This window comes from Podarcis cretensis (assembly GCF_951804945.1).
Source record: "Podarcis cretensis genome assembly, chromosome: 6".
NCBI lineage: Eukaryota > Metazoa > Chordata > Lepidosauria > Squamata > Lacertidae > Podarcis > Podarcis cretensis.
In genome coordinates this window covers 10,857,882-10,884,496 of record NC_137175.1, presented here as the reverse complement: position 1 = coordinate 10,884,496, position 26,615 = coordinate 10,857,882, and the positions used below count along the sequence as shown (strand labels likewise).

At 45.5% G+C, this 26,615-nt stretch overlaps 1 protein-coding gene across 1 annotated transcript in view; it reads right to left on the bottom strand.

Annotated features, from left to right (window-relative positions):
- LAMA5 (laminin subunit alpha 5) overlaps positions 1-26,378 on the bottom strand; it is a 197,563-nt gene extending 171,185 nt beyond the window's left edge. Inside the window, exons 1-2 of the mRNA XM_079980179.1 lie at positions 25,775-26,378; positions 12,848-13,000 (exon numbers count right to left, since the gene is read on the bottom strand). Of these exons, the coding sequence (XP_079836305.1) occupies positions 12,848-13,000; positions 25,775-26,083 (462 nt within the window). The 5' untranslated portion in view covers positions 26,084-26,378. The remainder of the gene's footprint in view (positions 1-12,847; positions 13,001-25,774) is intronic.
- Positions 26,379-26,615: the final 237 nt, after the last annotated feature.

Below are 26,615 nucleotides of genomic sequence, written 5' to 3'. Positions count from 1 at the left end.
ATATGAGTCCACTCACAGCAAGTATCATCCTCTCAATTAGACTAGCAGCTTAAGGCACAGCTGGTACAATTCCCTGGCAAAAACAGTTTTCATGCACCAAACCTGTCTTTCTCCGTCCCTACCCCGTGTGTGTGTGTGTGTGTAAAACTATCAAATCTCGAACTTACCCATGATACCCCTATAAAACAGCTGGCCTCCTGTTAAACACCCAACATTGGTTCAGGCATGCCAACACACATGACCCCATCACAAATTTGCAATTAAAAAACTGTCAGCAAAGGAATCAAAAATCCAACCAAGCTAGGTTTAAAATGATTTCTTTGGTGATCACTCATAGCCGAGTAAGATTGTCTTCCATAAACACGGTCTTTAACAGGGAGTCCGTAAGTGATTCGGAGGGGGGATTAACGCTTTTGGTAAAACTATTTTCAGTGACCTCCAAATTGAGAGAATCTTGCTAATGGACCATTACCTTCTATATACATCATTGCTAGCGCCCAACATTTAGTCATTTTTGTCATAATCAGAAGGGGAGTACAGTAATGGGCAAAATTATATACACAGATGTTGCCTCGTTGTCCGTGGCTTCTATTAAGTTTGCTAGCATCAAGGAATCAGGGTCACCAGAGGCAATGATATCAGTGCAGCCAAATCATGCCTTCCACCACTGGTTAAAGATGGCTATATTTGAGAGTCCCATGGACTGCAAGAAGTCCCTCACTAAGATAGACTCTTGAGAGTCCCATGGACTGCAAGAAGATCAAACCTCTACATTCTTAAGGAAATCAGCCCTGAGTGCTCACTGGAAGGACAAATCGTGAAGCTGAGGTTCCAATACTTTGGCCACCTCATGAGAAGAGAATACTCCCTGGAAAAGACCCTGATGTTGGGAATGATGGAGGGCACAAGGAGAAGGGGATGACAGAGGACGAGATGGTTGGACAGTGTTCTCGAAGCTACCAGCATGAGTTTGACCAAACTGCGGGAGGCAGTGGAAGACAGGAGTGCCTGGCGTGCTCTGGTCCATGGGGTCACGAAGAGTCAGACACGACTATACGGCAAAACAACAACAACAAATATTGCCATGACTAGTTTTTCCACTCTTGATGGTACGACACCTGGGGTACTTTGTTGCTAAAATGGAAAGGCAGAATACAAACCCTGTAGGTACTTAATTAAAAAGGTAAAGATAAAGGTACCCCTGCCCGTACGGGCCAGTCTTGACAGACTCTGGGGTTGTGCGCCCATCTCACTTAAGAGGCCAGGGGCCAGCGCTGTCCGGAGACACTTCCGGGTCATGTGGCCAGCGTGACATCGCTGCTCTGGCGAGCCAGAGCCGCACACGGAAACGCCGTTTACCTTCCCGCTGGTAAGCGGTCCCTATTTATCTACTTGCACCCGGAGGTGCTTTCGAACTGCTAGGTTGGCAGGTGCTGGGACCGAGCAGCGGGAGCGCACCCCGCCGCAGGGATTCGAACTGCCGACCTTTTGATCGGCAAGTCCTAGGTGCTGAGGCTTTAACCCACAGCGCCACCTGCGTCAGGTACTTAATTAGCTGCAGAATAACCACAGGAGAGGCCCTCTCCCTGATCTAGCAACAGTGAAATGATAATGAAACTTAAGCAACAACCAGATTTGCTCAAAACAAGATTCGCCCCAAGATTTCAAAAGCACATGAGTTACAAATCATCATTTTGCTGCTGCCTCTGACTGCTACACAGAAATTGGGCTGGAGACGGAGGCAAACAAAGGTTTGTGGTGTGTTTTCAGGAAGAATTTGAAACCCAGGTTCACTGGCAGCGCATACAGTTACACAAAGGCCTGAAAAGGCAAGCTGGATTCTGGCCAGGACCAGAATTTGCACTGAGCCTGGGTGGGTGCAGCCTTTGTGAGGGACTGAAGGGAGATTAAGCAGCAAACAGTTTTGCAGCAATAACAGCAAGGCAATGATGAAGCTGGAGAACAGATCTATGTTTGCAGTCTTGAGTCTGTGTTTGCAATTGGAGACAATGTGTGAAGACTTTGAAAGGGCAAGCCTCTTTCCCCTTTCTAGGAAAACTCAATATTGTTACATATTTATCTGAACCTGAATCACCTGGCACAGACTGACCGCTTTGGCAGTTCTGTGTGAGCTCCCTGCCAAAAACAAACCACAATATGTGCCCAGGAATCCTCAGTTCTGTATGTTCAATGTATTACAGAACATGCACATTTCTGAATGTATTTAAATGAACAGCTTGGGCCCTTCATTCATTGGAACAAGAGACTGCCTCCTTCCCAATAACCATCACAATTTGTACATTCAGAATTCTGAATACTCCCAGGACTGTCAGTTTTGTCCGGGGACTGACAAAGCACAAGCCCAAAGTCAAGGGTGAGGAACCTCTGCTTCAGCCAACAAACCTGCCCAATATTGCTGGGTTCCAAATCTCAGCAGCCCCAGCCAGCAGGGCCAATGGGTAAGGATGGGAACTGAACTCTAGAAACACATTGAGGGTCAGAGTCTTCTTGCCCTGAGTGGTACAGCCATATGCTGTGGCCTGTGAAGTCTGGTTTTGGGATTCTCAAGAAGGCAGAAAACAGCAAGCACCTAGGGCAGAACTTTTCAACCATTCTGAGTCCATGCCTCCCTTCACCAACTACATTCTTTCTGTGGCACCCTTGTGGGGCTCAGGAGCCTAGTTATGTCACCCCTTGCCTGCAAAGCTGGCAGCCTCTCACCCTTTTTCAAACACCCTCCCTTGTGGAGTGTTCCCTCAGCCTCCTCTCCCCTCTCTTTGGAAGTCCTCCAGGCAGCCACAGCTGCCCTCCCTGGTCTCTGAGCTGCCCACCCCACCAGAAAGAGAGGTGAGTCCCAGAGGCACCATTCGCCTGCAGAGCTTATAGCCAGGGCTGCTTCAATAAACAGCTGTGCATGCCTTTGTGAAGCAGACACAAGAGGGAATCAGAGGAGGGAAGGAAGGAAAGAGGGACAGAGGCCAGTGTTGCCCATGGCACCCCTGACCATCATTCCAGAAACCCCATCATTCAAGAAAACCACTGACTTAGGGGGTCACCATAAATGGGACTGTTCAGCTGCATTCAGCCAGTTCTTGTGCTGACTTCTATGTCTTACAACACTCCCAGACTGTGACTCAGAGGTGAATATCGCTTAAAGCAAAAAGTCAGAGATTTCATTTGACTTGACCAGGCATACAAGCTGCTATATGCATATATGTTGCAGAAAAAGGCAGACATTTCTATATCAAGAGACTTGTGTTGATAAATTGCCTTTAATTAGGCACCTTTTCTGCTAGGATCTGAGATCAGCCAGCCTTTTTTTTTAAAGTTGTACAGGTGGCTGCTCAAACAATCAGAATCATGCCAACAAACATTCAGATTTACTATGAAAATTCACCATATAGAATAACTTCCTACTACCTGAGGCATGCTTCTGAAATAGAGGGACACACGCTTGACAAAACTCTTTGTCAAGTTTGATTTTGCAGCTTACGCTGGAAGCAGTGATAGATGACTACATGGTCCCATTTTGGCAAGACAATCCAGAAATACTGATGACTGCAGTTCAAACATTCTTCTCACCTAAGATGGTTGTTGGGTTCGCCACTCAGCACGGATCTGCCTTCACATGGTTTTTCAAAAGGCAGGCAATGCAGAAAGCCAGATCACAGGGAAGAATGCACTTTTAAAAATTTATCTCTCCTAGAACATCATCAATATATACAATAAAATGCACCATCTCTGGTAGTACTCTCCCAAATTTTCATGAGGCTCGACTTTTTCTGTGAAAGCTGCCAATCAGGAGACCTGAAAATGCGGGGGGGGGGGAGAGACCCCCAAGCTTCCACTCTCTAGCACATTTTTTCCTTCTCATCTGCAAACTATGTTTCCCAACCTGTTGCTGCCCAGAGTGGTAAATTCAGCCTCTCACCCTGATACACATCAAGATGGGAATTCCACCAAAAGTAACATTGGGTGAAGGAACATCAGCTGCATTCATATGCACAACTGATGTCACTCCTCTGAATTGCATTACTTGGAATAGGATGTCCATCCCAATGCAAAGGAGCAGAGGTTGCCTTGGCAACAGGAACATGTTCACCCTTCTCCTCTTTTACAAACTGTTTCACATCCTTTCTCTAAGATGGGGAAGCATGGTTCCGATTACCAAAAGAAAGTGGTAGAATGCGCCCAAATGGGTTGTTGGCCCAACCCTACCAACTACTGCAGAATTCTTCCTCCAGCTTTGAAAGTCCAGAGATCCTTGATTTAACAGTAACAATGTCCAGCACGTCTGCTTTGACGTGCTCAGCTGTAGTCACTCCTCCAGTTGCAGTCACTTTCAAACAGGCCAAGAGCAGCCAGTTATCACGCAGCTCGCAAGAAAACGGCACATCGCTCACATCTTCCTAACAATTACAGACCTAGCCCCCTGAAATTCCCAGCTTCACTGACATGTCTGACCTTGCTCTGGACACAGTTCACCTCAGGGTGCTTTGCCCCTAATCTTTGAAGAATCCAAGTGTGCGTAACAGAAGTGGCTGGCCTGGGGGAGAGGGTGGGGTGAGGGAAAAAAACCATTCTTAGCAACTCCCAGGTGCAGTCTGGAGTCTATTCATCCTTTAATAACTGAACAAAGCAAAATATATTTGTCAGAGCTGCCTCCAGGTCCCAGCTCACAGAGGACCAACGCTAGGCTGTAGTTATGTACAAAAGTCTTTACTGAGATTCAGCTTCCATTTTAAAGCCGCAGCGTGCAGCTCTACGTCCCGACCTTAGACCGGCGAAGTCCCGTCTGAGTCTCCTCCCCTTCCACACCAGTTTAAGACTCTCGCTTTGCTCCACCTCTTCCTAAGTTCCTTTCTCCTCTGGGCCCTCCTGCCCGCTAGGGTCTCATCCTTCCTGGACTCCTCTGACGCTGACCCTGATGATTCTTGCCCCTCCTTCCGGCGGGCTTTAGGACCTGGTTCCCTATCCGGGCTACCTTCTGTGCCGCTCGCCTGTACCTTTGAACTTGGCGCGCGCGCCCAGCCTGCAACTTTCCTCTTGACCGTTAACTCGCTCTCCGATGGAGGCGTGGTCAACCCTGACTCATCTTCTCTCGCTGGTGGTGCATATGTGGGCTCTGACACCTGGAACTCCTCCCCCCCACTGCGCTCTGGTGGGGAAGCTGGTCCTGATTTCCAACTGCTGCTCTGGGAGTCCCCGCTGGCCCCTTGCTTCTGGGGTGTCCCCCTTGGCTCGCCCCTTGCCCTGCCCATCGGCGCCCCCTTCTGTGAATCTTCCGATTCGCTGGAGAGGCTCATGGAATCTCTCGGGCTGCTGTCATCTTCTCCTACGCTGCCCTCGGATTGCTCCCCCTCGCTCTCCATCTCTTCTCCTCCCTGCGCTCCCACTGAGTCCCTGACAATATTATATTTTTAAAAAACCTTGATCAAAAAAGACTGAAATAATAATAATAATTCTTTATTTATATCCTGCCCATCAGCTGGGTTTCCCCAGCCACTCTGGGCGGCTCCCAACCGAATATTAGAAACACAATGCAGCATTAAACATTAAAAACTTCCCTAAACAGGGCTGCCTTCAGATGTCTTTTATAAGTAAGACAGTTGCTTATTGCCTTGACATCTGATGGGATGTCCCACCACAGGGGCCACTACTGAGAAGGCCCTCTGCCTGGTTCCCTGTAGCTTTGCTTTTCGCAGTGAGGGAACTGCCAGAAGGCCCTCGGCGCTGGACCTCCAATGGCCTGCATTGGATTTATTAATTTTGGGGGTGGTATTATTTTAGTACTAAATGGATAGATTGTTCTTTAATTCAAAAAAGAATAAATAATAAAGACAATATTGATATAAAAGAACCCCAAATGCCACGTCTTTCCAGAAACTGTTTTTTCACCCTGAGAATAAACTTTCCTTTGGATAGAAAGGCAGAAAGGAAGCAGCATAAAGTGTACAGACTGGCAATTGTTCTTAAAAGCAAGGGGGGGAAGAAAGTTAACAGGTTAGACCACAATGGCCTCCATGGATGAGCTTTTCCTGAAAGATTTCAACTGTGGTGGCTTTCAGAAAACCAAAGACGCTTCATAGGGAAGAAGACAAATGATTCTTTTCTATAGAGAACACCATTTTATTACAATCACTAAGGGAAACGACATTAAACTGACCCTGGAGGAAGAAAACTAGTTCTTTCTTCTTTTTCTGAAAGCTGCCAACAAGCACCACTTTTATCTCCTCTAAACACAACTAGTGCTGCATGCGCTGAAGGCGTAACTGCTGCAGCTCCCTTTTGCGTGCCTTTCTCTTCTCAGACAAATATAGGATTTGAAGGTGCAAGCAGACAGCATACAGGACTATGTTAACTCCATGCTTTAAAAATTAAAAATTCTTGCCAATAAAAGCTAAATTCTGCATATGATTATGAAAATCATATGTTGTATAGTTCTGCTTATTTTGCATAACTTCCATTTTTTATTGCTTTTCACAAATTATTTCGGCTTGGGGGGGGGGAATCTATCTATGTAGGGTACAAAGTGCCATCCCTCCGAGTTGTGCCATTTTAGCAGGCATTGTCCAGTGCACTTTTGTGCATATCTTCAAAGCCACAAGAGCTAGAAACCTACTTTATGTTTAAACTGCAAGCTGAGATCTTATGAAGTCATACGCCCAATACCACAATCTGCAGGTGTACCTGCAGAATGGTAGCACACATATACAGTGGTACCTCGGGTTACAGACGCTTCAGGTGACACTATTTCAGGTTGTGCACAGTGCCGAACCCAGAAGGACCAGAACGGGTTACTTCCGGGTTTTGGTGCTTGCGCTCGTGCATGCACAGATACACTAAATCGCACTTTGCGCATGTGAAAAACACTAAATCGCTCTGGGCTAAACTTTTCCTTGTGTGTCACAATAGAAGAGGATTTGGTACTTCAGAACATTATCATCCTCTGGCTGTGAACACACACCAAGTGGTGTAGTCTGTGGCCCAAATAGGCTCCCAATCTTCACATGCAAGGACTGTCACATGTCTCCCCAGTATAACTCACAACCAATACCTCCTTTTAAGGAGGATTGCAACAGCCTCTACAATCAACAACACTTAGCTGCAAGCATGTCCTGGCATGAATGTTCTCTTTTTGTTGCTTTCCAAGACCCTTAAGCATTTCTCTTCATGCAGCTATCCACAAAATACTAACATCATATAAACTTTTCTGTGGTGTCTTGGCCTGGAATCACCTTCATGGGAGCAGATGTCAGGGATCTGGAAAGAAGCCAGCTCCTCAATATTCCTTAAAGCACTTTAGTCTCTTTGCTAATAAGGACAACCACTACATCACAACTCCCTGATACCTATTGTATCTGTTTGTTTTGAAATCAGGACAACCATTGTAGGCAAGAATCCACACCTCACCTATAACCAAGCATTGACAGAAAGGGGGGGGGGGATAACCACTAGAGTAGTCTTAAGTTAATGTTGATTTAAGGGGTACCTAAACACCATAATCTTGGGGATATGTCCCTAAGGGGTGAGGAAATTATGAACTATAGGCCTATCACCTTGTTTAGCATAAGATTAGTAATGATCAATAAGTACATATCAGTTGGCACAAAATTGTTCATTTTCTTTATTCTGAACTGTACATCTCCCCCCCCCCCCCCACACACACACAATTTTAGATTTTCCAGCAAAGGAGAGACAGTAGGATGTCAGAAAAGGACATATCGTTTTGCTGGACACAACAGTTGGCCAGTTCCACAGACATGTTCCATATATCTGTCATTCTAAGACATAGCAACCTGTATTTAAATTATATAATAAAAGGTTTTCAAGGGCTCAAATTCTGCAGCCACTACCACAATATCCTGCATTTGTAGAACCACTGACCAGGGATCCAACCAAACATCTGTAACATTTACAAGCTCTAAGAGCTACCAATTTAACCAACACCAAAAGTTAAATGCTTACTACTGATTACAAAGGGATGCGGGTGGCGCTGTGGGTAAAACCTCAGCGCCTAGGACTTGCCGATCGCATGGTCGGCGGTTCGAATCTCAGCGGCGGGGTGCGCTCCCGTCGTTCGGTCCCAGCGCCTGCCAACCTAGCAGTTCTTAAGCACCCCCGGGTGCAAGTAGATAAATAGGGACCGCTTAGCTTACCAGCGGGAAGGTAAACGGCGTTCTGTGTGCTGCGCTGGCTCACCAGATGCAGCTTGTCACGCTGGCCACGTGACCCGGAAGTGTCTGCGGACAGCGCTGGCTCCCAGCCTATAGAGTGAGATGAGCGCACAACCCTAGAGCACTGGCAAGACTGGCCCGCACAGGCAGGGGTACCTTTACCTTTACCTTTTTTACTGATTACAAAGACGAAATATTGTTCTCTTTTTGCTCAATCCACTGAGAGCAGCTGAGCTGAAACAGTTACAATCCCACCCCCACCCAAAAACAGATACCTCCAAATAGATAATCAAATGAATAGCCCTTCCCATTATTTGGCAGAATCTCCTTGACCTCCCCTGCCAGAGAACTGTAAACTTAAAGCCATCACAGGCCATTCACTACATGATGTGAGTCTATTATATAAATTACTCAGGCTGGGTGGCCTGCTACTTCAGTTTTTATTTTTATTTCCCCCCTCCCTTTTCTTTTTTTCAGGTTGTCATTCACTGGCTGGGGATTCCAGTGCTCCTCCTTGCTTCTTTATTTGTGGCCCTGCTACTCAGGACAGATGGGCAGGCAACAGGAAAGGGCACAAACAAAAGAACAGCTTGTTAAAGGGGAATAATAGCAGCCTCATTCACAGGGTTGTCGTGAGGGTAAACGAGGCAAGAGTTGCCATGCACTTTGTACACTGAAAACGGCTACAGAAAGGAATCGTCATCATCAGTAACAACCTTATCAATTGCAGCAGAAAAGAAAAGAAACTGCAAAATGCAAGGATGGGCAACTTTTTCTGCTTTGCCTGGCCATATCCCCCTCATTCAAAGGCATCCTGGGATGCGGACGCCAGGCTCCTTCCTTGGAAATCTTAGCCACTGCCACAAGTATAGGTGGTGATAGCACAGCGGCAAACCCCAACAGCAACTATTTTGCAGCTGTAAAAAAGGTAAAGGTGACCGACTCTGGGGTTGCGGCGCTCATCTCGCTTTATTGGCTGAGGGAGCCGGCGTTTGTCCACAGACAGCTTCCGGGTCATGTGCCAGCATGACTAAGCCGCTTCCGGCGAACCAGAGCAGCGCACGAAAACGCCGTTTACCTTCCCGCCGGAGCGGTACCTATTTATCTACTTGCACTTTGACGTGCTTTCGAACTGCTAGGTTGGCAGGAGCAGGGACCGAGCAATGGGAGCTCACCCCATCGCGGGGATTCGAACCACTGACCTTCTGATCAGCAAGTCCTAGGCTCTGTGGTTTAACCCACAGTGCCACCCGTGTCCCTGTTACTAGTCTAATAAATTAATGGCTTTAAATACTTCACCAACCTAATACCCTCCAGTGTTTTGAATTGCATCTCCCCTTAGCTCCAGCCAGCCCGATCCTTTTGCTGTTGTGCAGGTGTGAGCTCAGCTGTGGTTTTGGCTTAGCGTGTCATTCAAACCCAACCTCATAGTTTGTTCTTGGGTTTATGGTCCGTCTAGAGCAGGCATGGCCAAACTTGGCCCTCTGGGTATTTTGGGACTACAACTCCCATCATCCTTAGCTAACAGGAACAGTGGTCAGGGATGATGGGAACTGTAGTCCCAAAACACCCAGAGGGCCAAGTTTGACCATGCCTGGTCTAGAGGAAGACATAACAATGGTTTCAGCTTTCTTGTTTTGTTTTGTTTTTAATCTGGTTTAATCTGGTTTAATCTGGTTAAATCTTTATTTCATAAATTTATATACCCTGTTTCATCTGTTCGGTGCATGTGTCAAACCATGCTGGTGAACGGCATGCACAAGTTTGAAACCGCTGATGAGACATTTCCACTTGGATTTCTGTTGGGACTCTCCATCTCTCTGTTCCTTAGGGTACAAACTGTGGGTGTGACGCCGTTTACCTTCCCGCTGGAGCGGTACCTATTTATCTACTTGCACTTTGACGTGCTTTCGAGCTGCTAGGTTGGCAGGAGCAGGGACCAAGCAATGGGAGCTCACCCCGTTGCGGGGATTCAAACCACCGACCTTCTGATCAACAAGTCCTAGGCTCTGTGGTTTAACCCACAGCACCATCCGCGTCCCATTTTGCAGCTGTTGATGTCACCAATTGAGCTAAGAAGCCGTCTCCCATAATTTACTCAACTACTGATACTAGAAATGCATTGCATCCTCCAGGTTTTGATTTTCCTATTTCTAGCGGTGCAGGATGCAATAGCAGCATTTTCATCTGATGTGAGACGATTCGGTTATCAGTCCAGTTATCCTAGTTAACATTTTGCAGATAGGAATAAAACAAGTAACCGAATTGTTCCTGAAGACCGTAGTGATCCATACACCTGCAACCTTTGGAGAGAGGCAAACTTTCCTCGCAGTACATAGAACTTACAGGCAGGAAAGTGGCATTGAAACCTAGTTTGAATTACACTACCACAAAAATGAGCAGAATTCTGATATATCAACTTCGCAGAAGAAAAACAACACACAAGTAGAATTTCCGAAGCCACAAATAAACAGACCAGGCTGTTAGAAAACAAATGTCGTGTGTCTGCCTTTGCATTTAGTGTTTTCTAGAAAATTGAACCCAAATGTTGCAGAAGCCAGTAGGATGGAACAGTAAACCTCCAGTCTGCCTGCTGCGACACTATAGTCCTTTAAATGCTACATCATCAAAATCACACTCCAGAACTGAATGCTCGACTCACTGAATTCCAAGGAGGGAATTGTTTACAACACAGACTGCTTCCTCTGCCTATTCTATTCAGCAAGCAACTGGTAAGCCAGTTCTCTCCCAGATGCTTTGCCTGTCACATTTTGTGTGCAATTGAAATGAAAGGCTGGCATATAGGTTACTGTCAGACCTTTCAGCGATGGAAAAAGCTTTCTCCAAGGAGATATTCAACTGCCTCCATCCCCAGGCATTCATTCTAGACAGCTGCCCTCCTTCCTCCGTGTATTGGAGCTTTGTTTAAATATTTAACTAGAGTGTTTCAAACTGAAGCTGCCTGCTTTGAAACGAGAACTAGTCCACAAACAGGCAAAGCCCATGGCCCTAGGTCATAGAACTGCAAAAGGCACCTGGAAATTACCTTTCTTACCGAGTCCCTGCACTTGCAAAGAGAAAACAGTGTCTAACTATTCCTTTGTGGAGATTTCTGCAGATAAGATTGGCAGATCCATTAAAACCAAAGGCTCACAACCAGTCAGGGTTTCCTACGCACAAAAATTATATGGCAATCGTTGTACACACGCAGAGTTATTTTGCAGAATTTGTGTTATCCCTTGCATGCTGGTGTCAAACACTGTGCTTCTTGGAATGCTCCACTTGTCTGGGAAAAGTTTAACAAAGAACCAGGAGCATCGTTATACAGTGTATACTCTCTGATTAATCCAGTTCAGTTTGCTGATACATGCTAATACAGAGTGGTACCTCTGGTTAAGAACTTAATTCGTTCCGGAGGTCCGTTCTTAACCTGAAACTGTTCTTAACCTGAGGTACGACTTTAGCTAATGGGGCCTCCCACTGCCAATTTCTGTTCTCATCCTGCAGTAAAGTTCTTAACCTGAAGTACCAGTTTCCGGTTAGTGGAGTCTGTAACCTGAAGTGTTTGTATCCCAAGGTACCACTGTATTATTCTTAAGGGTATTCTCTTGATAATATGGGAGGGGTCCCCATTTAAATATATATAATACTTCAAACATAAATCAAACTTTTCTTCAAAATATAAAACAATGTTCCACCAGCCTATATCACACAAAAGGGCCGAGAGAACCACTGTTTCTTAAGATATGAACAGTGACCCAGAAACCAGGTTATCAAAAGGAAGGAAAGGTTATTGGACACCAGATACTTTTCACATTCAAATCATTACACTTGGTCTTGACAGGCCAGTATGAACTCTGATCCCCAAAGGTTTGAGCTAACATTCAACAACAGGATATCAGCAATTTGCTTTAAAATCCCTGAAGTGACTTCTCACAGTGCAGTTATTTGCTTTCTTTTGTATTTAAGTGGCGTGTCACCTTTCAGATGCTTCATCCCGTCTGCGGAAAAAGATCTTGAAAGCTCAAATGTCCACACGATCTCACTAACAAAGAACAGGCCAGTATTGACTTTGTGACTTCCCTTCAACCGCAAGGTCTCAAACCCATTAAATACATCCAATTAAATATATGGAATATATGTATGATGGCCATTATGGAAATTTCCCTTATGGCTGGCTTATCCCTAGAATCAAGATGAAAGCTTTGCCTGCTCTGTGTCACTCCCTGTTACAAGGAGAAGGGTTCAAGCACAGCTTTCTCGCAGGAATGCTGTTGGTCTAGGTGCAGAGATGCCTCACATTGGAGAGCAGTAAAATATGCAGCTCAGCCCCTCATGCAGCCTGAAGTAGTAAAATTCTGTTCAATATATATACTGCACATACATCTGAAGTATTTTGCAAACAAGGTAACCTTGTTATTTATATATGTAGTGCTACAGCTCTGTATGATTCCGTTGTCTTCTGGACAAGATTTTGGGGGCCACCAAACAATACAGTGACTGTAGTTAGCTAAGGAAAGTTGCAGGATTTCCAATGTGTCCTGTTGTGTAACTCAAAAATCAATGAACAAATAAGTACTCTCTTGTCTATCGATATCTCTGCAAAGTAAAAAGGGTCTCTTGATCAAGGAGGATGCCGTATAAACCTCAGGCCCTTTTCCTGCAGTTACCTGTCCAAGATCCAAGGTGACGTTGACCTCGTTGAATTCCAGCCTTCGTGAAAGAGGAGGGCTTTGCCACCAGCGCTCGGTGCCATCGATAGCATTGGTGATGGGATGGGCTTTGTTGCTGTTGGCCGATGAGCAGATGTCACAGTACTGACCCTGTGGTTAAAAAAAAAAAAAAAGCAGAGAAAAGGTTTCCATTTTTATTCAGGAAGATTATGGATCCACACCCTCATTCCACACCCATGATCATAAACATGGACCATATTCAGTGCTCCAAGCAGCCCAGGGGCAATAGGGAGGCTCTCAACCATAACTACCGTAGATTGAAAGCAGGCCATGAGATTGCACACTTCCCCCCCAGACCTTATCCTCAATGGAACAAATACATCTTACTCTTCTCCTGGCCTTTATCGCAGTACACACACTATATATATGCGCACAGTAGAGAAAGTGAAAAATGTGACAAAAACTGAAAGTAAAAGCTGCTGAAGTTCTCCTCCCTGGTATGGAGAGAATGTGCAAGCTCATTCATGCATCTCATTCATGCAGTGCTAAGCCACAGTGAAAAGAGAGAGAATGGAGAGGTTATTCTGTCCGAAGGCCTGTGAAAAGTGGTGTTTGGTTTCTCACAAGCAAGATAAAAAACTGTGCATCATATTTATGATAGTCCTGGGAAAACAAATCCATCAGTTGTACATCAGTCCAGTTAGTTATCTTAGCTAGTTAACAGTTTGCTATACAGTTTGCTACGGGGCCAAAGTCAAAATGCTAATCTTAACCTTAAGCCATCTTAAGTGTCATCTTGGTATCTGGCAATTACCGATTGATAAGTCAAAACTCTTCTCTTACACGGTCTCATAAGCTCTGATCTCACTTCACACACCAGTGTTGTGTCGCTTTGCAACCTACTCTAGCAGCACAGCCAGGTAGATTATTCCTTAAGAGGCTGACTGTGGTCCACTCTGAGTTCTGGTCACAAGATACCAGGACCCTTTCCAATATCTCTTCTCACAGTTCCTCCTATACCCAGATAAAGGCCACAAGGCTTCTACGATTCTCTCTGGCTTCAGGAACAGCTTTTTCCACCCTCCCCATAGCCTGTCTCTAGAAATGCAGAATGCATACATTCCAACAATGTTCTGTGACAATATCCCTGCTGTCTGGAGAAAAACGAAAGATAAACCGAACCAGTCATATCTGCTATGCATTTTAGGAAGTTGTTTGCTTGCTCTTTGGACACCTCTTAAAATAACAGTAACACAATTCTGCATGATGTTTCCTGAAATCAAGAAGCATCTGTTTAGATATAGTTGGACGCCATTTTGAATCAAAATAGTGGGCTGAACCTTTCAAAATTGCACAGATTTTATCCACCGATTTCAAAACTGCACTGATTTTTTGTGGGGTTTTTTAATAGAATTTCTGAGCAACATCAGGTATGAGGCTGCTGCTACTATAAAATAAAAGAGATGAACTGTAGAAGAGTAACTATATGAGTTACATGGAATATCTAAGTTAACGGTCCAGCACAACTATGGACTGACTGGGTAAATCTGGGCAACAAGCTTGGGAGCCCAGTATTCCTCGTGTGGAAAAAATGGAAGAAAACGTGTTGTGTGGTTGGAGAGAGTTTTTTAAATGAAGCAACCTGCCCTGAGCCTTAGAGTTAGGATGGGCTGAAATAAATATGTTGCTAGTAATGCCAAGCCAAGCACATTTGGTCTAAAAATAAGCGTGACATTTGTATCGAACCTAGAGAGTTCTTTTGTTTATTTGTTTTAAATGTTTTTGGAAAAGTGAAGCATTAGGTCAAAAGTAGGATCTCAGCAGGGGCGTAATTTGCTAGCAGGATTAATGGCCTTCTGCTCTAGCAGTAGACTGGATCAGTGCCTCCACGTAGGCCTGCCGGTGGTTGCTATGGTAACGGCAGCATGACACCAGGCCGAACTGTCAACTTCTTTCAGGCCTTTGGCTCTTCTGTGAAGGAAATGAAGCCAACACTTAATGGGGAAAATGGGACAATCGATTTGCTGCAGTAACAGGGTTGCCATTCATCCGGAATTTTCCCAAACCAAGTCGGTATTCAGCCTCCTTAAGCAACGTCCGGGTGAAAATGACTGAAATGTCTGGGAAAATCCAGACATATGGCATCCCATGTTGGTAGCGTAGAGTTTGGCAATTTTCATTAAAAATACCTCAAAAACTTTTGCTGTTGTTGTTGAGATTTGCCCCAAGATCACTAGCCGTTCTAGTCCACCAAGATCAAATGTTCGCCAACGCTGCTCATCTATCATATTAAATAAACAACATCATTTCTCCCATTAAGGAAAAATGTATGTGGGAGCGTGAGGTGGTGTTTGGTTTCTCACAAGCAAGATAAAACTGCGCATTGTGTTTATGAAAGTCCTGAGAAAACAAATCCCACCAACCTTGTAGATCCAAGCAAATTGCAACGATAGGTTAAAATTGCAACAATAGGCTTTTCTCAGGCAAAGAGATGGGAGACCTAGAAAGGTTTTGCAGCAGCAGACAAGGAAGTTACAAAAAGGGTTGTGGAATTTAATACCTCGGCAATCAGAGCAAACTGAGATAATGGAGCAGGTTTGAATGGAAGAGCTTCCTCTCAAATCTAATCCTTTCTCTCATTTTAAATCTCCCATTTAAAGCAAAGGGATTGTTAAGGTCTTTGCAGGGTGTAATAGAAACCTGTGAGGAAGTACGTTAGAACCGGGAAAACTGATGGGACAAATTTCTAGCATTCTTGCATTGTGTCAATCCAAAAGCTACTGTCCACACAGGTCCATTTTGTACATCAGTTGATGGATTAGGCCCACTTGAAAAATGCTGAGGGCCTTAGTGGACCACTTAAAGGTTATTCTGGCAACTGTAATGTGCTGCACTATTATTATCTATTATTTTTATTTATAAAATGCCCTTCACCCTGAAGTCCCAGTTAAAAATAGAACATTAAAACCATTTAAAACAACATGCAATCACGTGGCCACTGTACACTGTACTGTACATAGTGCTGCTACTATTGCATTTTTTTTTTCAACACAACGTGCTTTAATCAGAATGGCCTTTCAGATATCTGCTTTCTCCAGTCCGCACAGAGCTTTTAGGAGTGATCAGCTTACTGCCACAATGGCAAACCAGGATTTCAAATACTCATAAGCCGTGTATCAACTGTGCCAATTGCTGCTGGTTCAACCATTATAGCAGGATCAGCATGCAAGGGAGCAGAATACCTCACCAATAGTATATAAAAAAATAAAATACAAAGGCCAACTGTTTAAGGATGGAAAAGTACAGACCAAAGTATAATATCATACAGAGAGAAAGATCAAGCTCTCTCTGCCATTAAAACTTCCACTATCAGCTACATAGTCTCCCTCCATCAGAGGCACAGAACTCATGGCACCATGACTCATACACAGCTCAAAGGGAATTTGGGGAATCAAAGGGAATGCATGCAAACTGCTTCTGGTTTTTGTCCAAAACCTGCTCAGTTTAACCCTCCCACTGAAATCAACGGGACTTAAAAGCGCTCACTATGTGCCCTAAGTTTTCTCTTGAGTAAGAGACACTAGTCTCTCATGGGTCTCTCATAGTAGACAGCCAATGAAACAACCCCATGCACACACAAACCTCCCAATTACTGTACTGACATTCCAACCACTACTATAGGAAATGGAGAAAAAGGGCAGTAGTAAAAAGAAGAGCAGAAAATATGATAAATCCCTGAGGGCATGATGCAATGCAACCTCTCATTTTTTAAAAAAATGGCTTTCAATTTGGATTTCTGCACTTACTGCTACACTGAATTCATAAGAATTGCCCACCTTGAGATTAACACATGAATAATTATACTGGAAGTACAAGAATAAAAAGATCCATTGTTGTTACTACTACTACTACTAATATTGAAGTGTTTAGGGTTTTGTTACTAAATACCGTAGCGGTTAAAAACAACAACCCAATAATAAGCTGTTGTTGGGGGGGGGGTTACCTCAATCTTAGGAAAAATAGGGCATTGTCTTTTACTGAGTCAACCCATTGATTTACGTCGTTCAGTATTGCCTCTGCATGATTTCACACAGTGGTATCTTCCCACCCTATAGTGGACATGCTGGGGATTGGAGCTGGGGCCTTCAGCTTGGTGGGACCACTGAAATAGCTCCCCCTTCCCCGACCTTATATATTTATTTACAACAATGATGTGACATGGACAATAGAAGGATGCTACAAGTTGACAGGCCTATGCGAGGTAGCCATTCATTTTGATGCTTGCTCTGTACTGCTTTTAAACATTTTTATGTTGCTGTTTTGTGAACGGGTGGTATATAAATACTTTTATAAAAAAGATAAATGGCTATAAAGAACCCATGAGGTATCATGGTCAAGAGTGTTGACCTGGGAGTCCCTGATTTACATCTTCATCCATTCATTCTCTCTCTCAAGCTAATGTATCTCACAGGATTGATGCAACAATAAAATGAGGTTGTAGAGAATCATGCACACTACTTTGAGCTTCTTGGAGGAAAAAGTGGGATGTAAAAATAATAAATAAATTGAAGTGTCATTGTCTACTGTAGTTAAAATGATCTGTGTAAGAACTTTGTGCTTTAACCATTCTCTGGCAAACTGAAGGTGAGAAAGAAAGAACACTTATGATGTGAAACTCTATCCTCAGGTGGCTATTTTGATACACCTATGGAAGCAATTTCTTGGGAGATACGCCTGCTTCTTGGGAGAAAAGCAATGACAAACCTAGACAGCATCTTAAAAAGCAGAGACATCACCTTGCCAACAAAGGTCCGTATAGTTAAAACTATGATAGCCGAAGAAGTGATGCTTTTGATTTATGGTGTTGGAGGAGACTCTTGAGAGTCCCATGGACTGCAAGAAGATCAAACTTATCCATTCTTAAGGAAATCAGCCCTGAGTGCTCATTAGGACAGATCGTGAAGCTGAGGCTCCAATACTTTGGCCACCTCATGAGAAAAGAAGACTCCCTGGAAAAGACCCTGATGTTGGGAAAGATTGAGGGCACAAGGAGAAGGGGACGACAGAGGACGAGATGGTTGGACAGTCTTCTCGAAGCTACGAACATGAGTTTGACCAAGCTGCGGGAGGCAGAGGAAGACAGGAGCGCCTAGCATGCTCTGGTCCATGGGGTCACGAAGAGTCGGACACGACTAAACAACTAAACAACAACAACAACATGGAAGCAACTATTCTAGCTCTTCCATGGTTTTTCTCCATAGTTTTCCAGCCTGTGGGTGTGTCCCACTGGGGAATAATATACAAGGCAGTGAAGGTGAAAGGGTGAGAGCAAGTTTAAGTGGTGCAGCTTGGAGAACTCTACAAACCAACGCATGAGTTCATTATGGTTGCGTCAGCCAACGGAAATTGAACACACATCCCCCTCTTTTTCTCCATGCCTTCATCGTTGATTTAGTCACTAGGGAGTGTTGAAATCCCTAAAGATAATGAACTAAGAACGGTGACCTTTCAACTTAATACCTCCTTTCCTATGCCTTCCCTATGCCCCCCTTCAGTGCTGCCCACTGTTATGGGAAGGAACCAGCCACAAAAGGATTTTACCAAAGCACTCAGATTGGCCAGAGAAAAATCAGTCTAGGAAGTACGGCTTACATCAAAGGGGCAGCAGTATCAAAGCCATACAGAAGAACACGAAGGGGAGCAGCAACCACAATCCAACTCAGCATTATGAATAGCCAAAGCTTGTTTAATTGGAAGTTGCTGGTAGTATCCAATAAAGGACGTATGAATGGTGCAAGGCTGCAATTAAAAAGGTAAAGGTACCCCTGCCCGTACGGGCCAGTCTTGACAGACTCTGGGGTTGTGCGCCCATCTCACTTAAGAGGCCAGGGGCCAGCGCTGTCCGGAGACACTTCCGGGTCACGTGGCCAGCGTGACATCGCTGCTCTGGCGAGCCAGAGCCGCACACGGAAACGCCGTTTACCTTCCCGCTGGTAAGCGGTCCCTATTTATCTACTTGCACCCGGAGGTGCTTTCGAACTGCTAGGTTGGCAGGCGCTGGGACCGAGCAGCGGGAGCGCACCCCGCCGCAGGGATTCGAACCGCCGACCTTTCGATCGGCAAGCCCTAGGCGCTGAGGCTTTAACCCACAGCGCCACCTGCGTCCCAGTCAAGGCTGCAATTGGAAGGGCACAAATCAGCCCTGGTGAAAGAGGCATAAAGAGTTGTCATGAGAATTTGGGAGCTTGACATAAGCCTCTTGTGTGCAGGTATTACATAGCTGGTTATAGAGAATCTGGCATGATAGCCTCACAGTTAAACAAGCATTGCCTGTCAAACACCTAGTCTTTAACATGTAACAAGTCTCTCTTAGCTATCACTCTTTTAGCATTCAAGGGTGGTGGTTACTATTAGGTATGTTCAGCATGGACTGAAATCAAAGAATCAAATTGGCTGCCCTTGTTCTTGGGAAGCAATAAGCCCCCCCCCCCCAAGCAGCTTATTGAATGAATAAGTTACCAAATGGATAAATTGCGGTGACCAAATCGAAAGCCCCATTTTCAAGGATGGCTGGTTCACCCCAAAATAAAACATTTTCAATAAAACTGAACTTTTATCAGTCCCTACATTTCACCTAAGCCCAGATTCTCATTTCAGCTTAACACTAAAACAAGACAACAAGGGGAGAAGCCCTTTTGAAAATCCAGACTCAAAGGGGGATTGTCACTTTGGAAACCACAATGGTGCACTTATGTCGCTTGGGGCATGTGCCACGTCACACAACCCATTCTGTGTTTGGCCAGGTGGCCTCCCCAGGCACACAATTTGGGCTGCACTGTGCCAGTTACCAACAAACAAGGTCAACTGAATAAGGCATCAGCACCAACATTTCAGGTACCCTGGCATCCAGGTACCCCCTCATGCATGCATACCCTCCTCCTCACCAATATGCTAACTGCCTGCTTCCTTTTCTGATTTAAAATTTTCTTCTTTACCCTGGGTTTACCCTGTTCTACCCTGTTCTTTACATGTTCTATACCAGGCACATCCAACAGGCAGATTATGATCTACCGGTAGATCACCAGCTCCCCAAATAGAAGCTCAGCAACTTTGGCTCGCCTAAAAAAAAGCTCAACACCTGCACCCCCCAAAAAACGGGGATTTTCTCCTTCCTAAAAAAGAGTTCAACAACTCTTTCACCTGAAACCCAAAAAACAGAAACAGGGCTTTCATTCCTAAAAAAAGCTCAACAACTTTGACCTGAACCCCCAGATCACTGCCAGTTCAGATCGCAGTCACTTGGGAGTTGGCCACCGCTGTTCTACACAAACTTGCAAGCCAAAACATGGGTGGGTTGATTGTTAGCTGGAGATTGCAAGCAGCTAAAGCTTTGACCCTTCAGAATACGTAAACCTATATCCAAATTCAACCATAAAACAGAAACATAAGCCAAAATGGTTTCTGCCATGCTAATTTTTCACTTATGTGAGTCAAGTGTCTTCGACTGCGAATGTATGAATTTAATCCTTCTTAATCTTACACAGAGGAAGGGTGCCAGGTGAACTGGGATCTCAACTTCTTCCTGACCCAGCACGAGCCACAATGGTCCCTGCTGCTAAGGTTTGTCTTAAGACTTTCTTCGCACACTGGGGAAGGTTTCAAATTCCACTTGCTTTCCAACTCCTATGGTTGCCCTTGCAGGATTTACAAACAGGCCTGGGACACAGGGAAGTAAAAGCTCACTTGCTCCCCCCCCCGCCCCACCCCGCCCCGCCCCAACCTTTAGCAAATCCTCTCTTGCAACTGATCTCCCCTCCATCCCAGATGTCCACAGTTGTTAAGCACTTCGTAAAGTGCAAGTCACTTTGAACAGCGGTACACTTTTGCTATCCACATTCCTAGGACATTCTTGGCTTTGGATGCATGTGGCCTCTCAGTCAGGTCCCAGTTTAAGCAGACATTTACTTTGACATAAGCCTGTAATAATTGTTTATCCTTAACACACCCTTCTTTCCCACCCACATTCCTTCAAACAATTTGCGGACTTATTCACACCTATATTCTCAACATTCAACACTCTCCATTTAGGGTTGGGTAACAGAGGCACTTTTTCCAAAGTGTTGCACATGGTATTACAGAACAGAAGCATTGTTGTGCCTGGTGTGTAGACTCAACCTTTCTCTGTTCCCAGCTCTTGTTGATTTGCTACACACAATGCCTGTATCACACCACCTTCAGCTCCCATAAAAAATATTTACTGTCTATCCCCAAAGTAGTGTACACCTGCACATCTGTTTTGAAATGGTTTGGAAGAATACCAGATCCAAACCTTCAAGTAAATATGCATAGAAGCATTTGTAACAGACTGATCCCTGAATATTCCTGGCGGTCCACACCAATGAAGAGAAGCAACCCAACAAAGTTTGTGCTATCAAAGCAGAGCGAAAGATGGTTCCTCTGTATTTTAGGGTTTATTTAAAAGCCCAGTTCACATTTAACACAAAGTTTAGGATTGTAAATATGTCACAGCAAGTCTCTGGATTGTGTATTCCCCTCTTCTCATCCACAGAGGAGTTCAGAAGCTTCAGCTTACTTTTAAATTAACCACAGTTTACCATTACATCAAAAACCTAAACTGTGGTTAGTGGAAACAAGCCAACTTCATGAACTAAGATTTATCATAGTTTGTCCAGGAAAGTTAAACCATAAACAAAAGTTTCTGGATTTTCATTGTGGCCATGCCAGAGGCACCAGTCCAAGACTCTAGGCTTGTTCTTGGAAAGCTAAACTATGGGTTAACATTACATCCCGATCTGTGTATTTTTTTTGTTTAATTAGGGTTGCTATACATCCAGATTTGGCAACTCAAGTTTAATGCTGTCTCAAGAGTTTATGAAGCTGTCATACAGAATAACTTTTATGTCCCAAGTTACTAACAGCTACTTCTAAGATTATGATTTCCCTGAAATGTCCATTGTTAGGGCAAACATGTATGGGATGTTATATGGGCCCTAATGAAAAGAGAATTAACCAGTGGGTGTGTTCAGATGTCACAATAAACCATGTTATTGTGAAAGTAAGGAGCCCAGCCTCCCCTCCCCACCCTCTTCTTTCAATGCATACACAAAGCTCAGAAGGTTTGGTTCTGTTTTTGATTAGCCATAACTTGCTGGGTTGTCCAACAAACTGTGGTTAATTTTAACTATGGTTTGTCCAAAACAACCCAACTTCAAGCTATGGTTTATGAAGCTGGCAACAAAATTAAAATTAACCATAGTTTAAAGTTTAGATGTCGTGTTTAAATTACTGTTAACTGAAACTGGGGGAAAGCTGCCAATCTCCTAAGGCTAGCTAAATTCCTCTCACAATAAACCATAGAGTCTGAATGAAATTAACGTGGAATAAATTAGCCGCAACTTACTTGCCTGGTCACTTTCCAGGGGATTTAAACAGAACTAACTTTGCCAATGGGATGCGGGTGGCGCTGTGGTCTAAACCACAGAGCCTAGGGTTGCTGATCAGAAGGTCAGCGGTTCAAATCCGCGCAACGGGGTGAGCTCCGTTGTTCGATCCCAGCTCCTGCCCACCTAGCATTTCGAAAGCACGACAAGTGATAGTAGATAAATAGGGACCGCTCCGGCGGGAAAGTAAACAGCGTTTCCGTGCACTGCTCTGGTTCACCAGAAGCGGCTTAGTCATGCTGGCCACATGACCCAGAAGTTGTCTGCAGACAAACGTCTGCTCCCTCAGCCAGTAAAGCGAGATGAGTGCCGCAACCCCAGAGTCGTCTGTGACTGGACCTAATGGTCAGGGGTACCTTTACCTTTACCTAACTTTCCCTACGTTTGGGCTCAATGTTTACAGCAGGGTTGGGACCAGCAGGGTTGGGTCCATCCCAGGGACCAAACACAGCCATCCAGGCCTCAGGCCTCCCCAAGCCACACTCCCCTCTAGCTCTACTATCAGCTCTTCGAGTGCTTTTGTATGACCAGAATGTGTCCTTGAACTTGTGGTGATTCCTCTTGCTTGCTCAATGGGGCAGTGTGTGTTGTGTTTAGAAACCTTCGATTTTATTTTCCCCATGGCTAGAAAACCTACTATACTAAGACTCATATTCATTGCCCTGCACACTTTTTGTTTTTGGACCTACCCTCCGGGGCAGTCTCTGGTCTTTCTCAAGTCTCAGTGGCACCTTGTGCAAGACTAAAATTCAGCACTCCTGCCTCTCACCTTCTGTTCTGGCTCAATTCACTGCCTCCTAGGCGCGATGCCCTGCAACAGCCTCAAGGCTTGGCGCCCAGTTTGGTGGAACTGCTCACACCAAAATCCGCCTCTACGCCCAACACTAGCATGTAGGGAATGCTGCCCTAGTGGGAAGAAAAAGGTTCCCCATCCTTCAGATGCTGCATTTGTGCTATACTAGCAAAAATGTCGGTGCCTTCCAACTGCCTGTACTGTTCTTTTATAAGTCATTAAACTATGAGTGGAGATACCTAGGCAAGCCAAGGTAAAACTCTAGAGCAGTGTTTCCCAACCTTGTGCCTCCAGCTGTTTTTTGGACTACAATTCCCATCATCCCTTGCCACTGGTCTTGCTAGTCAGGGATGATGGGAGTTGTAGTTCAAAAACAGCTGGAGGCACAAGGTTGGGAAACACTGCTCTAGAGGACTTGCTTATACTTACTGGAGAAGCTCCTGTTTTGAGAAAATGCAAAGATCCCTCTTAACAGTCAAATGTTTTCAGCAAAAAGAAGCAACTCCCCAAAAAAAGCCAATCATAGAATTGTAAGGGACCGCTCGGATCACCTAGTTCAGCCCCTGCAATGCAGGAATCTTTTGCCCAAAGTGGAGCTTGAACCCACCACAACCCTCAGATTAAGAGTCTCACGCTCTTGCCAGCTGAGCTACCTAAATTCTCTCCTCTATTTATCTTTTTTTATAGCCGATCCAGTGAAAACACAGGACTCCGAATTCTGAGCAAGGAAGGAAAAAGAAAAGGTGCTTAGAAAAGGGCGGACCAACTGTGCCGCTCTGAAAAGCAGGTTTACTTCACAGATATTGAGCTGTAGATGTGGAAGCCCCATAACACAATAGTTATGAAATGAAGAGGAATATTCATAGCTGGGTCTCTAGCCATGAACTCAACTGGCGGTAACCTTAAGGCAGGCTTGCTATGCCTCAGCCCCCACAGATAACAACAACACTGGGCCAACCTTACAGGGTTGTTGTAAGGAAATGAACATTAGGTGCTCCGAGCAACACACACACACGTAGCATGAAATAGGCTGATGTGTTTTCTTCAACACAGGTTTTCTGCTATTATTTTCTAAAAAACCCACTGGAATTCTTTTGTACGCCTGACAAAAAAAGAATGCATTTCAGCGGCCAATCACATTTGTGTTCAGGGCCAGTCTCAATCAGAGGCTGGCATTGCCGGGCAACTGCTCAGTCCCATGCCCCAAAATGGGGCGCACTGCCAAATCCAAGAGCCCCCCCCCCAGCCCTGCTGCCCCTCCTCCTCATGGACGCTTCCTGATCACCTGGCCCCTCTAAGCATGTGAGCAAGATGAAAGACCATCAGCTTCCTCACTTTGCCCTCTCCTAGAAAGTTGCAGGGACTGTGCCCAAAGGGGCAGGAAAAGCAGAGAGTATGGGGGTGGCATCTTGACCAAGAACTGCTCCCAAAAAAAACACCCAACCCTGAAGCTAGGATTGTCTAAAGGTCAACATTTTCAAAAAATAAGTGCTTAAACTTTCCCCCACTACAATCAACAAGTCTTTATTGATTTTTTTTTACTTTAAGCCATTGCTTAACTTTGACTGGATCGCAATATTATTTTTTTGCAAATGGGCACCCTCAACTTGAGAAAACAGAAGTTGATTTTTTTTTATGGAGAGGGAAGCAGCGAGCACCCACTGCATTCAAGCATACTAAGAAAGCACACAAATCAGAGTTTTGTTGTAAGTTTGAGCACGTTGGGTCTAACCGTAAAATGAATGGGCCACAATTTACCCAGCAGTAACCACTTGCTAACCGTGTGTGTGTGTGTGTGTGTGTGTGTGTGTGTTGTCCTGCCAAACGTGAACAGAATCTTACTGCCCCCCTCACAACACTAGAATTCTGATCAGCTATTTAAGTGCTGTACGACTTCCACTTGGCAGAGGAGCTCCCACACCAAGCTTAACAAGCAGCTGAGAAGTTACCTCTTGGCAGATGGTTTGTCTGTACACAGTCAATGGAGGTGGGGGCGAAAAGAAGAGTAATTGCATCCCTCCTTAAAACTGGAAGGTGGCACAGCCATTCAGTCCAGAGTCACTAAAAGGGTCTGCTAAATTCAATGCTCCTTTCAGAAGTCCCCATTATGAAGCGCAGAGCAAACATGTGCTCTGTGAGTGTGCAAACAGACACAAACACACACTTGCGAGAGACACTTCCTCCCTAGACCTTTTGTGTGCCTGCCCCATTAACTGAGAATCAATCCACCAACCTCAAGTCAACTTGGGAGATAACAAAAGAGGAAGGAGGAGGGGAGATTTCGAGCCCACACTGGTGGAGGAGCCAGCCCAAAGTTATGCGCTGTGATAAATAATTGCAAAGCCAAGATATATATTTTTTCCCCACCCACTTCCTTCATCCTGTAACAGCCCACCTGAGAGAAAAGTCCCATCGTGGTCCACGGGGCTTACTCCCAGGAAAGGCGGCACAGGATTGAATCCTCAAGTTGGTTCTACTGCGCGCTCTCCACGATGCAAAGCTTCGCGCGTGTTTCATGTTATAAGCAGGTCGCCAGCAGGTCCCGGGGCGGGTTACAATAATTTCAAGCTCATCATTACAAAACACTTAATTACAGCCACAGTAATAACAATGCAAGATGCGGCCATATGGAAACTAGAAATCAGGAAGCCTCCGATGAAAATACTGTACCTGGATGGTCTGGTTGGGGTCCCCTCCCGCTACCGGCCCGCCCACGAGTTTGCAATACAAATCCTCCACGGCTCGGGGGGTCTTGGCGCCAGAGTCTTCCTCGCCGCAGGTCGCGGTGGCCGAGATCTTGGTCCCCTCGGCCAGGTTGAAGTAAGGGGGGTGCAGGCTGTGGCCGTTCACATCCGCGTGGAAGGAGACCGGCTGCCCTTCCGAGCCAGAGGGCACGGCCGCGGCCAGCAGCAGCAGCAGCACCAGCGGCGGCGGCACCACTGGCGGCGCGCAGCGGACCTTCCCCGGCGCCCTCGCCATTTTTTCGCGTTTGGCAATAAGGCAAAAAAAAAGAAAGGAGAAATCCCGGAGGGAATTGGGATCGGGGGAAATGGGGGGAAGGAGCAACTAGTGTTTCCCCCGGAGAGCCATGGCTGAGGATCAAAGGGCTAAAAGTCCCCAAAGCCGAGGAGAAAAGGACGCAAAGGGGAAAGTTTCCCGGCTGCGGCGGTTTCCAAGCAAGTAGCAACGAGGCTGCGCAATCGACGCATCAACCTGCAGCTGGAGCCTCACCAACTTGGCGACTTGGAGAGAGAGGCGCACCGTTTCGCCCCAGGAGGAGGGGATATAGCGGGATCCGAGGCGGGTTGGGGTGGGTGGGATCGACGGGGGGAGCGAAGGAGGAGGAGGAGGAGGAGGAGTGGCCGCCGCCGCGCGGGGATTATTCATGCTCTGATTCTGCCCATTGTTTTGGCCGCCCTCACGGCTCCCCTCCGGGGTTAACCCGTTCGCGCGCCGGCCCAGAGCAACGTGGGAAGCGAACAATAAAAGGCCCCGAGGTTTGGGGGGCGGC